The sequence below is a fragment of the Cryptomeria japonica genome, chromosome 4 (assembly GCF_030272615.1).
Source record: "Cryptomeria japonica chromosome 4, Sugi_1.0, whole genome shotgun sequence".
NCBI lineage: Eukaryota > Viridiplantae > Streptophyta > Pinopsida > Cupressales > Cupressaceae > Cryptomeria > Cryptomeria japonica.
Window position 1 is genome coordinate 647,444,469 of NC_081408.1, and position 14,527 is coordinate 647,458,995.

General features: G+C 37.3%; 1 protein-coding gene across 1 annotated transcript in view; it reads right to left on the minus strand.

Moving 5' to 3' along the window:
- Positions 1-528: 528 nt before the first annotated feature.
- Positions 529-14,527, minus strand: part of LOC131047687 (uncharacterized) — a 30,635-nt gene continuing 16,636 nt past the window's right edge. Inside the window, exon 4 of the mRNA XM_057981485.2 lies at positions 529-990. Coding sequence (XP_057837468.2) covers positions 913-990 — 78 coding nt within the window. The 3' untranslated portion in view covers positions 529-912. The remainder of the gene's footprint in view (positions 991-14,527) is intronic.

Genomic DNA, 14,527 nt, shown 5'->3' on the forward strand with positions numbered 1-14,527 from the left:
TACTCTAAACATAAGTAATCACTAACCCTCATGTGCATGTAGTAACTAAAGTAACCACATTGCAAATACCCCTAACTTGCTTTATGCATGATCAAACAACAAAAATGGCATACAACATGAAATGGTTATAGTCCAAGTGGAACCATTCGAAAGAAAAATATAAAGGCACAATGACTTACATCAAAGGATAAATTCAATTGAGAAAGACAGTTCTCATGGCTACCTAGTTTTCTTTGGAGTCTAGGGGGAAAAGTGTTGTAAATATTAATAATCTGATACTCCGCTGACCATATTATTGATCCTCACTGCTCCTCTACCTTTCTTTTAAGATGATGAATCTCATTACATCATAATTGTTGGTGAATGGCAAACCAACAAACCTAGAGGATATTTACATGCAAATTGGAATTTATAAGAAAAAAGCTTCTGTTTCTTATAGTGCAAGTCATTCAAAAATAAGGGGTGAAATTTGGCCCTTCTCACACCCCATTAAACTACCATAATACGAGCTTTGTAAAGAAGCAAACATTGAAAATATTTTTTTCCATGGAATTTCTAATACCCATTGGCAAAAACCATTTAATAAATAGTTAATTGCATTATTGCTCTACTTACGGAATTTATAATTCCGCCACCTCTAAATTTGAGTTATAGACAAGGCAAATGATGTCATTTAAAATTCTAGAGCCAAAACAAAAATGAAAAATTAAAAACCTTGAAAACCTCTGATACATAAATTCCTGACTTCAAGTAATGAAATTTGAGGGACTACACAATCTTAATTTCTTCATGTCTTCAGGAAGAGGCCTATGCTTCCCCAACTTAATACCAATAGGAAACCTTTTCTAGGTTCTTTCAAGAGCTAGGGGAAGTTGCAGAGAGTAGAAAAGCATCACAGCAACTATAGAGGGTCTACTTTTTTAAATCAACCGCCCTTGGTCTCCATAATCCTAGCCTGTACTTGTGTGTAAATCGTAAAATCAATTTTCTCTGCAGGACAAGTATATAAACCAATGGTATTAGAAGAATACAATCTACTAACTTTAAATGAAACAGAATGATTAAATGTCTAAGCCTTGCACCTCTTAATCTTCTAATTTTAATATGTACACAACGTTGTTATAATACCACTAAGCCTTTCATTAATACGTCGCAGGCATAGTACTGTTTTACCTTCCCTTTGACCCTTTTAATTTTTACGGTGTATCAATACATTTATGAGAATTTTCTCAATAGTTGGGAACCAGTTATTTATTAGCATCTTTAATAATTTGTTGATATTGCCAATTCAAAATTCTTGCAATTGCTTCCTGTATCTCCAAAGTTCACTGCCTCTGAAATAAAAATTAGAGAAACCATCCAAGAATTTTATTGCTTACGACACCTTTTCATATCTTATAGCAGTTCAATTAATAATCACATGACAAGATTTTGCTATTAGTTTCCTGATAATAAGCCTCAATCTATTATTTATACTCACTAATCATTCATAACAAATTTACAAATAGTATTTTTTTCCTATTTATTTACAGAGTCTAAGCTTAAATCTAGGGTTTCAAGTTTCAACTGAGGTTGATTTGAGCATATTTAAGTCTCTCTAAATTCTTTGTTGCAAAACACGCCAGAAATCCTATCAGCTCAAAACCTTCAAGAAGCTACCCAACTTAGTAACTACTCCAATCAATCATCAATCTATGCTTAGATTGCAGGAATCACCCCACACAAAACCATGTACCAACAGAAAAATGATATTAAACAAGAATCAAAAACTCTGTTAACAAGCAATAACATTCTTGCAATTTGTCTAGATTCTACTTTAAGAAACGAGAGGCTTAAAGACTAAAGCTTATGTTTGCAGAAGCATCCTTATTCTGTAAGCTCTTCTCATCCGAATAAAATGACAAGAGAAATAAATATTCAAGAACAATCACCAAATACTCTGTTTTTCTATGTTTTAGGTTGTGGAAAGTCCAATTTTTAAGAAACTTGCAAAGATAAAAATAGTATGAATAAACAGCATTTGCTTCCATAAAATCCAAACCTTGCAAGATTGTTTATTGCCAGGTGCAAATTGTACCATAGCATACAAAAATATTTCTTACATGAATCAAAAACTTTACGTATAACTGGCATTCATCGTGCGAAAAGTTTTCTAAATCACTAGCTTTCACATACAATAGCTAATTCTATGATTTCTTCAGGATACCAAATGTTTTCCCATATCACTTTCACATACAATAGCTGATTCTATGATGTCTTCACGATGTCAAATGTTTTACAGTAATACTTGATTCATCGTGCGAAAACTTTACCACTTTAATTCATGGATATTCCTCTGTTGGAAATGTTGTCATTGATGTCAATGTTACGTAGTCATCGATGTCAAAGCCCTGTCAAGAGGGGTCTTTGATGTATGGACAAGTTTGAAGAAAGTTGTGCTCATGTATTCAAATATACTTCATTAAAGAAACTAAATCATATAAGACTACAAGTATGGCAGACCTGATTTGTGAAGTGACCGACTTCATTAATGAGACGAGCAAACATAAATACAAAAAGCAATAAAGATTGTATTCTACAAGGAAAGAAATAATATTAAAGTAGAAATAATAATATTGACAAAGAACAAGGCAATACTAATATATAATATTGACTAAAAGAAGGAATCACAACGACCAGCATAATAATGATCAGCAATATTGATCTTGTTAAGAACAGTGATGGTATGCAGTTTAAGAATCATCAATTTGATGGGAAAACAACGGTTTTGTTTTGGTCACTAATACGCAACACCAGATTCAATGGTTATGAGAAAAAACAGATAACAGTGACTTGAATATACATAAGAAAAGTCAGCAATTGCACTTGCACATCGTCTCAAGGAATAAGTATGCAGCGATCAAGCTTAAAGAACATCGATTAAGATTGTTGGGATTGATTTTTGGACAGTGATCAATTTATAAGGATCTATGCTAAGAGGATAAGCAGCGAATGAACTAGCAATGCCAGAGTTATTTTCTATAAACAAAATCAAATCATAAATAGGCATATAAAAAGAAGTTATCTCCTTGTCTACAGGTTAATAAAAATTAATCTAAATCTGCTCTGTTTAATACTAACATTTGGGCAGCGTGTAGATAAAAGCATTAATGTATCAAGGATTAAATTTGCGAAGGCAGTGATCGGCTTACATCAATAAGAGTGATTATGTCATGGGAAGGGTGTGACTTTATAAATCTATAGACTTTGATTATAGAAGACAAAAAGGCAACGATCTTATAACTAAAGCTGTGATCAGGGATATTGAACACTTACTAGACGGTTCTATGAATGATGAAGAATATGTTTTTGCATGAGGAAGAATATGGTTATGAATAATGAAGCTTTGCACAAGTCAACCAAAGCAATCAACTGACACGGTAATGTGAAAAGGAAATGCAGCATGAACAATGATGCAGCAAACCTCTACTTAGAAGAAATGTGATTTGTATTAAAAGGGGAACGTGTTAAAGGAGGTGCGATTACCCAAAGAAGATTAATAATCTGTTCTCAAAGCATTGTGATTTGTTTAATACATCAAAAAGATATTATGCTGGCCGACTAATTAAGATTCACATAAACACAAAGGATATATATTTTCTAAAGAGTGGGATTTGACTTGCAAGGCTTTGTGCAAGAGGTGTGAATTTAAAGAGCTATAACCAATGTGAGTTAATTAATTAAAAAAAATATTTGCAAGTGTTGCGATTATTGAAGAGATGCAATTTGCTTAAAAATCAAAAGGTGTCTCTTTGGTGAGAGGTTGCATCTCTTCAAAGAGATTTTAAGGTATTAAATGAAACAAGATAGAAATATGGAAGGTATGAAGTGTATATGATTATGAATTGTGTGGAAGGGGACTGTTAAGGTATAAGATTTTAAAGATATTTAACTCAGATTTATTACAGAAAAGAAATAAGAATTAAAAGCATTGAGAAATAAAGATTTCGACCTAAGACATGGATTTCGCTCCTGACCCTTCCAAAGGGTCCAAAGCGAAATCCACTTTTCCTCCACTTTGCTCTTTGATATGACCAAGTTTGTTGACTTCTAAGGTGTGATGGGAAGGCTTTGATGCATATTTGTCTTTGAGAGGAGGTTTGAGGTGATGAAGTGGTGGATATCAACCTAGAAGGAGAATTTCGCTCTTGACCCTTCCAAAGGGTCCAGAGCAAAATCCTCAGTTTGACCCCCTATCTTGCCTAAAATGATGAAAATGACCTTGTCTTGAGCTAATTTGATGGTAGATTCACTTAAGTGAGAAGAAAGGAGCTTGAATTCGATCAACTTTGAAGGAGAAGTGGATGAAGGAAGTGGGAAACCAACCAAGAACATGGATTTCGCTCCTAACCCTTCCAAAGGGTCTAGAGCGAAAATCCCCATAAACCTCAATTTCTTCCTTGTTCAGACCAAGTTCTTAGTTTCTAAGGCATGTAAGGAAGTGGATTGGCATGTTTTTGCCTTAGGAAGTGACTAAAAGTGAAGGAGTGAAGGACTTTAGCCTAAAATAGAAATTTCGCTCCTAACCCTTCCAGAGGGTCCAGAGCGAAATTCTTTTTTTTTTTATTGGAGTAGAGCGAAATTCTTGAAAACTCCTATTTTCATCTTGGATGAGGTCAAGACATTGATTCTTATGGCATGGATGTGTTGACGTGTCTTTTGTACACGACCAAACACAGAATAAAATACCTAAAGGTACCTTATCCTCTCTTGAGCAAAGTTTCCCGACTGTTGAAGATCTCGCCGAAGGATCAGTCGAGGCAACTTCAAGGTTCTTGTATGTAGTTTCTCTACTCGTGGATAAGCTCTCTGTGGTATGATGTGATTTTGCTGGAATCACAAGGGGACTTACACTTGATGACTAAACATCTGATTTGCTTTGAATATTACTGGAACACAGGATTTCACTAGCCTAGATTTTGAAAAAAAAGGAAAAGGATGAGGGCGAGGAAAGGATCTAATTCTGACACTAAGAATGTAGGAGCAATGAATGATCTTTGGTGAAATTCTAACTAAGTCTTGTTTTGACATTCCAAGACCATCTCCACAAGGTTAGTGCGATCTTCGGAGGAAAACTTTTATGATGTTCAGATCATCGCTACAGGCTAAGTCACCAGGTTCGGCCGAATTTCATCCTTGAAGTTCGAAATTCGCCGAACTTCAAAAAAAAAATTTTTTTTTTTTTTTTTTCCTTTATAAATTTTTGGCCTTCTTCTGTTAATATTTTTTAAACACATCTTTAGTCTGTCGTGAGTCGCAGCCTGCAAGAGAAGTAGTCGCAGACCCGTGATAGTCGCAACCTGCAAGAGAAGTAGTCGCAGACCCGTGATAGTCGCAGCCTGCAAGAGAAGTTTGCCTGCAATTTTTGCCTGTCGTTCGTGCCCTAGCATATGTTTCCTATGGTTTATATTTTATAAATATGTCATCTTTTTGTAACGATTTCAAATCTATTTATCAATATTAAACTATTTAGGCAATTTTATAGATATATTACATATATTTATTAAAACAATTTAAAAATTACATATGGCGAATTTAATTCGAATTTTATACATTTCAAATTTTTCCCTCATCGAACTTCATCCGAATTTCAAAGTTGTCGAACTTTGAATTCGAATTCGAACCTGGTGACTTAGGCTACAAGCATAGACACCATCAGGCTGATGCATATCAATGAAGAAGCGACAATTAAAGTTAAGCTTAAACTGAATGATTCCAATTGACTACACAAAGCAAGTCTGCAATCAACAAACTGCTAGTAGTATGGATATACGAATTTCACCATCAATCCAACACATTTCTTCCACTCATCTAATAACATGAAATCAAATACGAGAAGTATAGAGACCATGCAAATTGTTGAATCGACCCATAGATTTCACCATTTCTTCAATGAAGTTTTACAAGTCTTTTACAACAACATCTTGGCAACAATCTTTGCCTTCTCTTTCTATTCTACTCTAACTGCTATACTATTTGTTGACTATTCACTATTAGCTAACTATTCACCTTCTAACTACTGACTAACTATTAGCCTTTACAAATGAGAAGCCAGGGCTTATATAGCGCCCTCAATACAATTCAATGGCTCAGATCAATTTGAGATCAATGGCCGAGATTTTACAATGAAAACCCTAATTAGGGTTAGTTACAACAAACTTAATTCTGACCAATGAAATAATTGCATTATTTGGACACGTCTTCTCTGGAATATTCAACCAATGGATAGCCGGGGTAGGTACATCAAAGTTAGTGCCATCTTTGATGAGTCAGGTACATTGAATCTGGACATGCTAAAGTGGACCAACCCGACTAGAGGAGTGATGACTGGGATGCCACCTTGTCTTTCCTTCAAATGTTGGACTGAAAGAGGTCGTCCTTGATGAAGTTGGGCTGGAGAAGGTCGTCCTTGTTGATGCTGGGCTGGAGAAGGTCGTCCTTGTCCTGGCCTGGTCTTCTTTCATTTGCCAAAACAAACCAAAAGATGATTAAGGACACATGATAAATTCATTTCAACATAGCATTTTCAACTTAAATCATCAACAAAAAGATATTAACATGAAACTTGCCCAAGATTTTCTCCAGGAACAGACCCTATAAGAATTTTGCCCTGGACCCTTTGGAAGGGTCAGGAGCGAAATTCCAGCTTTAGCTCAAAATTCACATTTTTGAAGGTCAAACATCTTTCCAAGGCATTCCAAATAACTTTTCTCACCCTAGTCTAGGCCTGACTTAGCACAAAATTTGGAGAAAAGGATGGTTTAGTGTTTTTCGCTCTGGAGCCTTTGGAAGAGTCAGGAGCGAATTTCTTGTTTGTAGCTCATTTTTTTCATCATTTCAACTTCAATCCACCTCACAAGGCAAGGAAACACTTTTCTTCTCTCATCCAACCCAAGTTTATCTTGATTTTGCAAGGCAAAATAGGTGATTGAAGGATTTTCACCCTGAACCCTTTGGAAGGGTCAGGAGCGATTTTCCTCCTCTGACCTAAAGTCATCATTTCTAGAGACAACCATCAACTCAAGGACAATCACAAGGGCATCTTTTACCTTGGTCTAGGCATAGCTTAGCAAAAATTTGAAAGGAATAGGTAGATTTTGGGATTTTCGCTCTAGACCCTTTGGGAGGGTCAGGAGCGAAAATCTTGTTTTAGGGCTATTTCTCCATCCTTTCAACTTCAAATTACCTCCAAGACTTGGAACACCTTGCCTCACTCCTCTCTAGGTCATAAAATCAAAATCTTCACTTGATTTGCAAGGAAAAAGGGATGATCTTAAGAATTTCGCTCTGGACCCTTTGGAAGGGTCAGGAGCGAAATTCTCATTTGGCTTCAAAATTTGCATTCTTGGCAACCAAAATTTACTCTAAGGCAATCCAAATGACTTCTCTCACCCTTGTCCAGGTTTGACTTTGCTCAAATTTTGGAAGAAAAGATGGATTTTAGGATTTTCGCTCTGGACCCTTTGGAAGGGTCAGGAGCGAAAATCATTTTTAGGCTCAATTCCTTCATCTTTCAACTCACCTCCAAGGTCAAGGAAACTTTGCTCCATCCTTCCCTAAGCCATAAACACCAAAAGCTTGACTTGATTTGCAAGGAAGATAAGTGATTTTAGGAATTTCGCTCTGGACCCTTTGGAAGGGTCAGGAGCGAAATTCACCATTTGGCTCAATTCCTTCACATTAGATAATCATTGATAAGTCAAAGTTATTTCTAAGGACCTCTTCCATCAAAACTCGCCTTAGTCAGCACTAGGCTTGGCACAAAATTGGGAAAAAAGGTGGTTTTTGAGAAAATTCGCTCTAGACCCTTTGGAAGGGTCAGGAGCGAATTTCTTGTGTTGAGCTCATTTCTTCATATTTGATGACTCTTGACAATTCAAGGACATGCCTAAGGACACCTCTAATCTTGACCCACACTAGACTTGGCATAAATTTGAGGGAAAAGATAGGTTCTGCACAATTTCGCCCTGGACCCTTTGGAAGGGTCATGAGCGAATTTCATGATTTGCTTGTTTATCCTCATTCAATTCCATTCTTTTCACTTTGTTTACTTGGACTCTTATCCTTGGATCCCTCTCCCATGCTTGCAACATTTCGCTTGACCTCAAAGTGACTAGAAAAGAGAATTTCGCTAGAAATCATGGCCAGGGACAGGACCTATAATGAATTTCGCCCTAGACCCTTTGGAAGGATCAGGAGCGAAATTCTTCCTCTAGCCCAAAATCATCATTTTTTTAGACAAAAATCCATTCAAGGGCAATCTTAAGGGCTTCTATCATCCTTGTCTAGGCCTGACTTGGCACAAATGTGAAAGGAATAGGTGGATTTAGGATTTTCGCTCTGGACCCTTTGGAAGGGTCAGGAGTGAAAATCTCATTCTTGACTTGATCCTTCATCTTTTCAACTCCAATCTTCTCTAGAAGGTAACTAAACATCATTCTCATGCAAGGAACAAAGTCTTAAGCCCAAGCAAGGTCAAAAAGGTAGGCTTGTAAGGAATTTCGCTCTGGACCCTTTGGAAGGGTCAGGAGCGAAATTCACCTTCTTGACTAGAATCCTTCATTTTTTCAAGGCTTTCAACCATTTCCAAAGTCCAAACATGTCCACACTTCCCTTCAAGATGCCTTGCAACTCAAAATTTGGTCAAACTAGGGAGGAAATGAGCCTTAGGAGGATTTTCGCTCTGGACCCTTTGGAAGGGTCAGGAGCGAAATTCACTATTTGGGCTTGATTGTTCATTTTTTAAACTTCAATTTTCTCCTGGAGGCAAATATAGATCGTTTTCCATCAAAGGAGCAAGGTTTCAAGCCAAAACAAGGGAGCAAGAAAGGTTTATGATGAATTTCGCTCTGGACCCTTTGGAAGGGTCGGGAGCGAAATTCACTTTTTGGCTAAAATCTTCATCTTTCAAAGTGTCCAACTCCCTCCCAAGGCAAGAACATACCAATTTATCCTACATCACGCCAACACCTAGCCAAAACAAAGAAGGAAACAAGAGCTACAAGGATTTTCGCTCTGGACCCTTTGGAAGGGTCAGGAGCGAAAATCATGATTTGACCTTGATTCTTGCTTTTTTCAACTCTAATTTTCTTTGGGAGGCAAACATAGACTACTCTCCTTTCATCTCCATCTTGGTCTTGACTTTAGCAAAGGGGAGAATGAGTGTTTTCAAGAATTTCGCTCTGGACCCTTTGGAAGGGTCAGGAGCGAAATTTCTATTCTAGGCTCAATTCACCTTCAAACTGACTTGACTTTGTCTTAGACTCGATCCTAGATCCATTTCCTTCCATATCCTTGCAAACTTGCTCGACCACTCTTTGACTTAGGCGAGATCTTGAGTCTTTGGTGAATTTTTGCTCTGGACCCTTTGGAAGGGTCAGGAGCGAAAATTGAAATTCTAGCCTCTTCGTTAGGATTATTTTATGGAATATAACATTTAAGTATAAGAAAGAAGAAATATACTTTAAGTTATATTCCATATATACTTCCAGGATGTTTGAGAGTGGTTTCGGACCTCCAGGAGTTATATTGCAAAATCTAGTTTTTGGAGGATTCTTCAGTTTTCCAGACTTAGTCAAATTTCAGGATCGGGGCATTCCAGACTTAGCCAAATTTCAGGATCAAGGCATTCCAGACTTAGCCAAATTTCAGGGCATTTGAAGATCAGGATGACATTTCAGACTTCATCACTCACCAACTCGACCTAACTCAGACCTTCAAGAATGATACCCACTCACAAAGCAAGACACAATTAGCAACAAGAGCAAAACCAGGCCCTAAGGAAGACTCTCAAAGAAACCCTAACCTGGAGCACCTGCTGACTCCCCTGGCTCAAGCAAAGCCTACCATCCTATTGATCCCCTGGCGACACTCAACATGCAAAGGCTAACAGACAAACCCTAAACACCTAGAAAGCAAACCCCAGAAAGCAAAAAAAGGTAGGGGTCCCCATTTGCAATGGGGCGATGTGTGAATACGTCACAACAAGATGCAAGTGGAGTGGTGTATTTTTGCCTTGCAAGGAAGATTGGAGTTGAAAAGATGAAGAGTCAAGCCTAGAGGGTGGATTTCGCTCCTGACCCTTCCAAAGGGTCCAGAGCGAAATTCCCCAAAACCTCCCTTTTCTCTCAATTTTGTGCCAAGCCAAGTGTGGGTCAGGGTGAATTAGGATTGGAGATGTCCTTAAGCATGGCTTTGAGTTGTTAGTGATCACCAAATGTGAAGGATTTTGGCCTAGTAGGAGAATTTCGCTCCTGACCCTTCCAAAGGGTCCAAAGCGAAATTCTCAAGAACACCTATTTCCCCTTCAAAGCAAGTCAAGTTCTTGGTTTTTATGGCCTGGATAGGAATAGATTGATATGTCCTTGCCCTTTTGAGTTGAATTGAAATGGAAAAATGATGAAATAAGCTCAAGAAGGTGAATTTCGCTCCTGACCCTTCCAAAGGGTCCAGAGCGAAATTCCTAAAATCCCTCTTTTCCTTCCATTTTTGTGTCTAACCATGTGTGGATCAGGGTGAAATGAGCTTGGAAAGACCCCCAGGCGTGCCTTTGAATGGATTGTGGCCACCAATGATCAAGATTTTGAGCTAGAACAAGGATTTTGCTCCTGACCCTTCCAAAGGGTCCAAGGCGAAATCCTAAATAGGTCGTCCCTGGCCATGGTTCTTAGCGAAATTCTCCTTTCATGCCATTTTGAGGTCAAACAAAGTGTTGTCTTCATAGGGGAAGGATCCAGAGATGAGAGTCCAGGTATAGAAAGTGAGAAGGATAGATCTAGGTGAAGGAAATCAAGCAAATCTTGAATTTCGCTCCTGACCCTTCCAAAGGGTCTAGAGCAAAATCCTTAAAAACTCTATTTTGCTCCAATTTTGCATCAAACCTAGTGTTGATTGAGATTAAGGGCATCCTCAGGCATGCATTTGAGCAAGTATGGTCACAAAATGAGAAGAATTTAAGCCAAGAATGCAAATTTCGCTCCTGACCCTTCCAAAGGGTCCAGAGCGAAATTCCTTGTAGGTCCTATCCTTGGCCAAGGTCCAAAGCGAAATCCTCTTTTTGGTCTTTTTGGGGGTCAAATCAATGATGTCTTTAGGAGAAAGCGATTCAAAGGTCAAGAGAAGTTCAAGGCAAGGAGATGATGAAATTTGAGCTAAAATGCAAATTTCGCTCCTAACCCTTCCAAAGGGTCTAGAGCGAAATTTTTAGAGGGCATGTCTCTGGGAGGATCTTGAGCGAATTTCATTCAAATGCCTTTTTGTTGATGATGTAAGGTGGAAAATGCTATGTTAAAATGAATATGTCACATGTGCTTAATCATCCTTTGGTTTATTTTGCAGATAAAAGAAGATCAAGCCTAGACAAGAACGACCTATTCCAGTCCATCATCATCAAGGACGTTCCACATGCAAAAAGGGTCGACTCAAGGTGCTTTGAAGCGTTGGAAGACTAGGGGTGTTCAAGGAGTTCAAGTTAGCCTCAAGACGTCATTCTACCACAAGATGACAAAGAAAGGCTTTGCCAGCACTTCAAGGCGAGATATGCTACTAGAGAAGGAAGACTTGACAATAAGGAAACCTGGTCAAGCAGAGGAAGTACATCATTCATCAGAGGATCAACCAAGTCACAAACATTAGGCAAGGCGGCATCCCAGCCATCATTCCTCCGATCGGATTGGATTGGTCCACCTCAGTAGGACCAGATTCAATGTATCTAATCTATCGGAGGCGGCACAAACTTTAGTGTATCTACCCATGCTTCCTATTGGTCCTCACTCTTGGAATGTAATTTTCTCATTGGCTAGAGGAAGTTTGTTGTAACAAAACCTAATTAGGGTTTCTATGTTGTAATCCTAGCCATTGATTCTAAGTCAATCAGAGCCGTCTGTTTGTAAAGGGTTCTCTATATAAAGCCCTGGCTCCTCATTTGTAAAGGTTAATAGTTAGCTAATAGTGAATAGTCAGGGAGTAGGAAATAGTTAGAGTAGAGTAGAAAGAGAAGGCAAAGATTGTTGCCAAAATATTGTTGCAAAAGACTTGTAAACTTCATTGAAGAAATGGTGAATTCTATGGGTCGATTCAACAATTTGGATGGTCTCTATACTTCTCAAATTTGATTTCTTGTTATTAGGTGAACGGAAGAAATTTGTATGATCAACGGTGAAATTCGTATATCCATACTACTAGCGGTTTGTTGATTGCAGACTTGCCTTGCGTAGTCAACTGGAATCATTGGGCTTAAGCTTAACTTCAATTATCGCTTCTTCATTGATATGCATCAATTTGATGGTGTCCATGCTTGTAGCGGTGATCTAAACATCATAAAGCTTTCCTCAGAAGATCGCACTAATCTTGTGGAGATGATCCTAGCATGTCAAAGCAAGACTTAGTTAGAATTTCATCAAAGGTCATTCATTGCTCTTACGTTCTTAGTGTTAGAAATAGATCCTGTTCCAACCCTTATCCTTTTTCTTTTTTTAAAATCAAGGGCCGGTGAAATTCCACGTTCCAGTAATATCCAAAGCAAATCAGACGTTCAGGCTGTCGAAAGTAAGTCCCCTTGTGATTCCAGCAAAATCACATCATACCGCAAAGAGCTTATCCACAAATAGAGAACCTACATATCAGAACCTTGGAGTTATTCCGATTGATCCTTCGGCGAGATCTTCAACAGTCATGAAACTTTGTTCAAGAGAGGATAAGGTACCTTTAGGTATTTTATTATGTGTTTGGTCGTGTATAAAAGACACATCAACAGGTTTCCACATATATATCTTGTGTTCTATTTGTGTTCATGATAGTTAGATCCATGTGAATGTTTATATGCAATGAATATGCTTTAAGATTAAAATATAATGAATATGCTTTAAGATTAAAATATATATTTATGATATTGAATTGAAAAAGTAAGTTTGTTATACTGATTCACCCTCTTCCCTGCCTTCACTGCCGTCCCCTGCCTTCACTGCCCACCTCTCAGTATAACAGTTTTCTCAACATCCTCATGAATCCAGAATACATTTTGTCCAAATTATAGCTTGCTGCAAGTTCAGAAATAAGTGGAAGTCGTTGTTTTTCATAATTCTGTAACCAATTTTTCTCCTCTTTCTACATTGAATATAATGTATAGCTTGATTATTAATGCTTCTGGAAATAACTGTGTAGGTATTTTTTTCCATAAGCATTCTAAATCATTTACATGGACTGTGAAAAGTTGAAAACGTTATGTCTACAAAGTATAGCTTGTTCTTCTCTTCCTCTCACGGATATGCCAACACAAGTGACTTCTGATTTCCAAACAATTTTGTCTTTATTTTTCCCTCAGCATCAATATGTTGCCCTCAAATTTTGATCATGACATTTTTTTAATTTTTGAGTCCTCCAAGTTAAAAATACATCAGTTGAAATGGTATTGTAGGTGGTTGTGCAAGTGCTTTGAATCACTTATATAGGTCCTTTATCATCTAAACTTGATCAACTCAAATTTCAGGTTTTCAAAGTAAAATCATTTAATGTCAAATAGTCTCAATTGCGAATGATTTAGGAAAGAATTTGGTTATTTTGAGTCATTGTAAAAATGTTTGTCAAAGTTGAAAAAGACAATAATAATTCAAAATGAGGAAATAGGATTTGCTTGTACATTTGCAGTATGTGCATACACACAAGTAAAGCCCACAACCCCATCAAATGGTTCAGTACAGGAAATCATATAGGCACGTTTGCACTACATGCAAAATGTATGGCCAATTCCCATGCCCCAGTTTTGCCACTTGCAGCTTTTAAATTGCAGAGGAATAAAAACATTGTTGTTCATCCTATACTTCTGTGTTGCCAGTTCAGGTTTGGGCTCCGGGATTTGGTTCATGGATTTGGCAAAATGGTTCTTAGTTTGGTTTCAGTTTGGATTCATTCGTACAAAAACATATATATAAATCAATAAGCATAACATGTTTGTAGCCTAAAATAATAAATAAAGTTTATTGTTCAATATTAATTTATTAAAATAATAAAATCATAACCTATCAACATTTTGCATATCATGTCCAAGGGGTTGAGCTTAACTGGTTAAAACACTGGGTTCTCACTGTGGAGACCCAAGTTCAATTCCCAATAAGGACATCTGAAGTGGAATTCTAAGTTGTGACTCTTGGCCTTCCACAGGATGGGGAAGGTCTTGGGGTCAATCTAATCAAACATAATAATAATAATAATAATTCAAAGATATGTAATGGGGATGGGGCCCCCTACTGTGTCCCCACTAGTTCATAGCTCCAATCAAAAGCTATTCAGGCTTTGGCCAATTACTGATCAAAATAAAAAACATTTTGCATATCATACCATTATCTAATATTTATAATTATACGTTCATAACTCTTAAATTTAAATTTTATAAACATCAATATGCATTTTAAATAAAATCTAACATGAAAGTTTAAAACTATAACTTATACGTAACTTGATAAAGAGGGTTATCTTAACCTAAAACTATATC